Raw genomic sequence first — 3,346 nt, forward strand, 5'->3', positions numbered from 1 at the left:
CACCCCTACACCTCCACACCCCACACCTCCTACACCTCCACACCTCCTACACCCCTACACCTCCACACCCCCACACCTCCTACACCCCTACACCTCCTACACCCCCTACACCTCCACACCCCCTACACCTCCCTACACCCCCTACACCTCCACAACCCCTACACCTCCTACACCCCCTACACCTCCTACACCCTCTACACCTCCACACACACCCCCACACCTCCTACACCCCCTACACCTCCTACACCCCCTACACCTCCACACCCCTACACCTCCACACCCCCTACACCTCCTACACCCCCCTACACCTTCTACACCCCCTACACCCCCTACACCCCCTACACCTCCTACACCCCCTACACCTCCTACACCCCCTACACCTCCTACACCCCCTACACCCCTTACACCCCCACACCCCCTACACCTTCTACACCCCCACACCCCATACAACTCCTACACCCCCACACCTCCTACACCCCCTACACCTCCTACACCCCCACACCTCCTACACCCCCTACACCTCCTACACCCCCTACACCCCACACCCCCCTACACCTCATACACCCCCTACACCCCCCACACCCCCTACACCTTCTACACCCCGTACACCCCCACACCCCTTACACCCCACACCTCCTACACCCCCACACCCCTTACACCCCCACACCCCCTACACCTCCTACACCCCCTACACCTCATACACCCCCTACACCCCCACACCCCCTACACCTTCACCTACACCCCGTACACACCCCCACACCCCTACACCCTGTACACCCCCACACCTCCTACACCCCCCCTACACCCCTTACACCCCCACACCTCCTACACCCCCTACACCCCCTACACCCCCTACACCTCCTACAACCCTACACCCCCTACACCTCCTACACCCCCACACCCCCTACACCCCTACACCTCCTCCACCCCCACACCCCCTACACCTCATACACCCCCTTCACTTCCTACACCCCCACACCCCCTACACCCCCACACCCCCTACACCCCTACACCTCCTACACCCCCACACCCCCTACACCTTCTACACCCCGTGCACACCCCCTACACCCCCTACACCCCCCTTGCACACCCCGTACACCCCTACACCCTGTACACCCCCTACACCCTGTACACCCCCCACACCCTGTACACCTCCTACACCCCCTACACCCCGTACACCTTTCTACACCCCTACACCTCCTGCACCCCGTACACCTCCTACACCCCTACACCTCCTACACCCTGTACACCCCCTACACCTCCTGCACCCCGTACACCTCTACACCTCCTACACCCTGTACACCTCCTGCACCCCCTACACCTCCTACACCCCCACACCCCCTACACCTTCTACACCCCGTACACCCCCTACACCCCCCACACCCTCGTACACCCCTACACCCTGTACACCCCCTACACCCTGTAAACCCCCTACACCCTGTACACCTCCTACACCCCCTACACCCCGTACACCTTCTACACCCCTACACCTTCTACACCCTGTACACCTCCTGCACCCCGTACACCTCCTACACCCCTACACCTCCTACACCCTGTACACCCCCTACACCTCCTGCACCCCGTACACCTCTACACCTCCTACACCCTGTACACCTCCTGCACCCCCTACACCTCCTACACCCCGTACACCTCCTGCACCCCGTACACCCCTACACCTTCTACACCCTGTACACCTCCTGCACCCCGTACACCTCCGACACCCCTACACCTCCTACACCCTGTACACCATCTACACCCTGTACACCTCCTACACCCCCTACACCTCCTACACCCCGTACACCCCCTACACCTCCTACACCCTGTACATCTCCTACACCCCATACACCTCCTACACCCTGTACACCTCCTGCACCCCGTACACCCCTATACCTCCTACACCCTGTACACCTCCTACACCCCGTACACCCCGTACAACCCCTACACCTCCTACACCCTGTACACCTCCTACACCCCCTACACCTCCTACACCCTGTACACCTCCTGCACCCCCTACACCCCGTACACCCCCTACACAGTGTAGAGAGAAAATTAAATCTGAACTAAGGCTGTGGTGATAAACTGTCTATACATGAAGTCTGTGTGTGTGTGTGTGTAGGTGTTACGACGGATGGGCGGAGCTCTCTGCATGGCTGCCCCACCCCTCGCTGCTCTGCCCCTTCAGCCACCTCTGGAGAAACATGTAGAGAGATCGTGTGATGTCATTTCCCCTTTAACCTGCACCACCGAATTAACTCAGAGCCCCAGAGTGGGTGAGTGTGAGAGCCTCAGACCCCCTGCTGGACACACACCCACCTCCAGGAGTGACATGGTCTGAACACACACACCCACCTCCAGGAGTGACACGGTCTGAACACACACACACACCTCCAGGAGTGACACGGCCTGAACACACACACACACCTCCAGGAGTGACACGGCCTGAACACACACACACACCTCCAGGAGTGACACGGCCTGAACACACACACACACACACCTCCAGGAGTGACACGGCCTGAACACACACACACACACACACCTCCAGGAGTGACACGGCCTGAACACACACACACACACACCTCCAGGAGTGACACGGCCTGAACACACACACACACCTCCAGGAGTGACACGGCCTGAACACACACACACACACCTCCAGGAGTGACACGGCCTGAACACACACACACACACACACCTCCAGGAGTGACACGGCCTGAACACACACACACACAAGTTGAAAGATGTCTTTAATAATAATGATCTGAGTGTGTGTGATTGAGTGTGTGTGATTGAGTGTGTGTGATTGAGTGTGTGTGATTGAGTGTGTGATTGAGTGTGTGTGATTGAGTGTGTGTGATTGAGTGTGTGTGTGTGTTCTGTACAGTAATGAGGGTTTAGATGGATCTGTATAAAGGTGTTTCTACTCTCTGTGATAATGCTTTCCTTTACACTGAAATAAAAATCTCCCAGATATTCTCTTCACTATACTGTTTTTATTTTAACACTTACATGATTAATAACTACACACATCTATCTATCTGTCTATCCATCCATCTGTCCGTCCGTCCATCCATCCAGTGATACAGGGACTCTGCATCACACACACACCTCACGCTCTCTCTCTCTCACACACACACACCTCACGCTCTCTCTCTCTCACACACACACACACACCTCTCTCTCTCTCACACACACACACACACCTCTCTCTCTCTCTCACACACACACACACCTCACGCTCTCTCTCTCTCTCTCTCTCTCACACACACCTCACGCTCTCTCTCTCTCACACACACACACACACCTCTCTCTCTCTCACACACACACCTCACGCTCTGTCTCTCTC

General features: G+C 57.1%; 1 protein-coding gene across 4 annotated transcripts in view; it reads left to right on the plus strand.

The window, feature by feature from the left end:
- samd7 (sterile alpha motif domain containing 7) overlaps nt 1-2,904 on the plus strand; it is a 13,143-nt gene extending 10,239 nt beyond the window's left edge. For 2 of the 4 annotated variants that reach the window (XM_058394657.1, XM_058394656.1), the window contains one exon: nt 2,117-2,904. In XM_058394657.1, the coding sequence (XP_058250640.1) occupies nt 2,117-2,335 (219 nt within the window). In that variant the 3' untranslated portion in view covers nt 2,336-2,904. The remainder of the gene's footprint in view (nt 1-2,116) is intronic. The other 2 variants (XM_058394654.1, XM_058394653.1) reach the window with 1 other exon arrangement.
- Nucleotides 2,905-3,346: the final 442 nt, after the last annotated feature.

The sequence above is a fragment of the Hemibagrus wyckioides genome, linkage group LG07 (assembly GCF_019097595.1).
Source record: "Hemibagrus wyckioides isolate EC202008001 linkage group LG07, SWU_Hwy_1.0, whole genome shotgun sequence".
Classification (NCBI taxonomy): Eukaryota; Metazoa; Chordata; class Actinopteri; order Siluriformes; family Bagridae; genus Hemibagrus; species Hemibagrus wyckioides.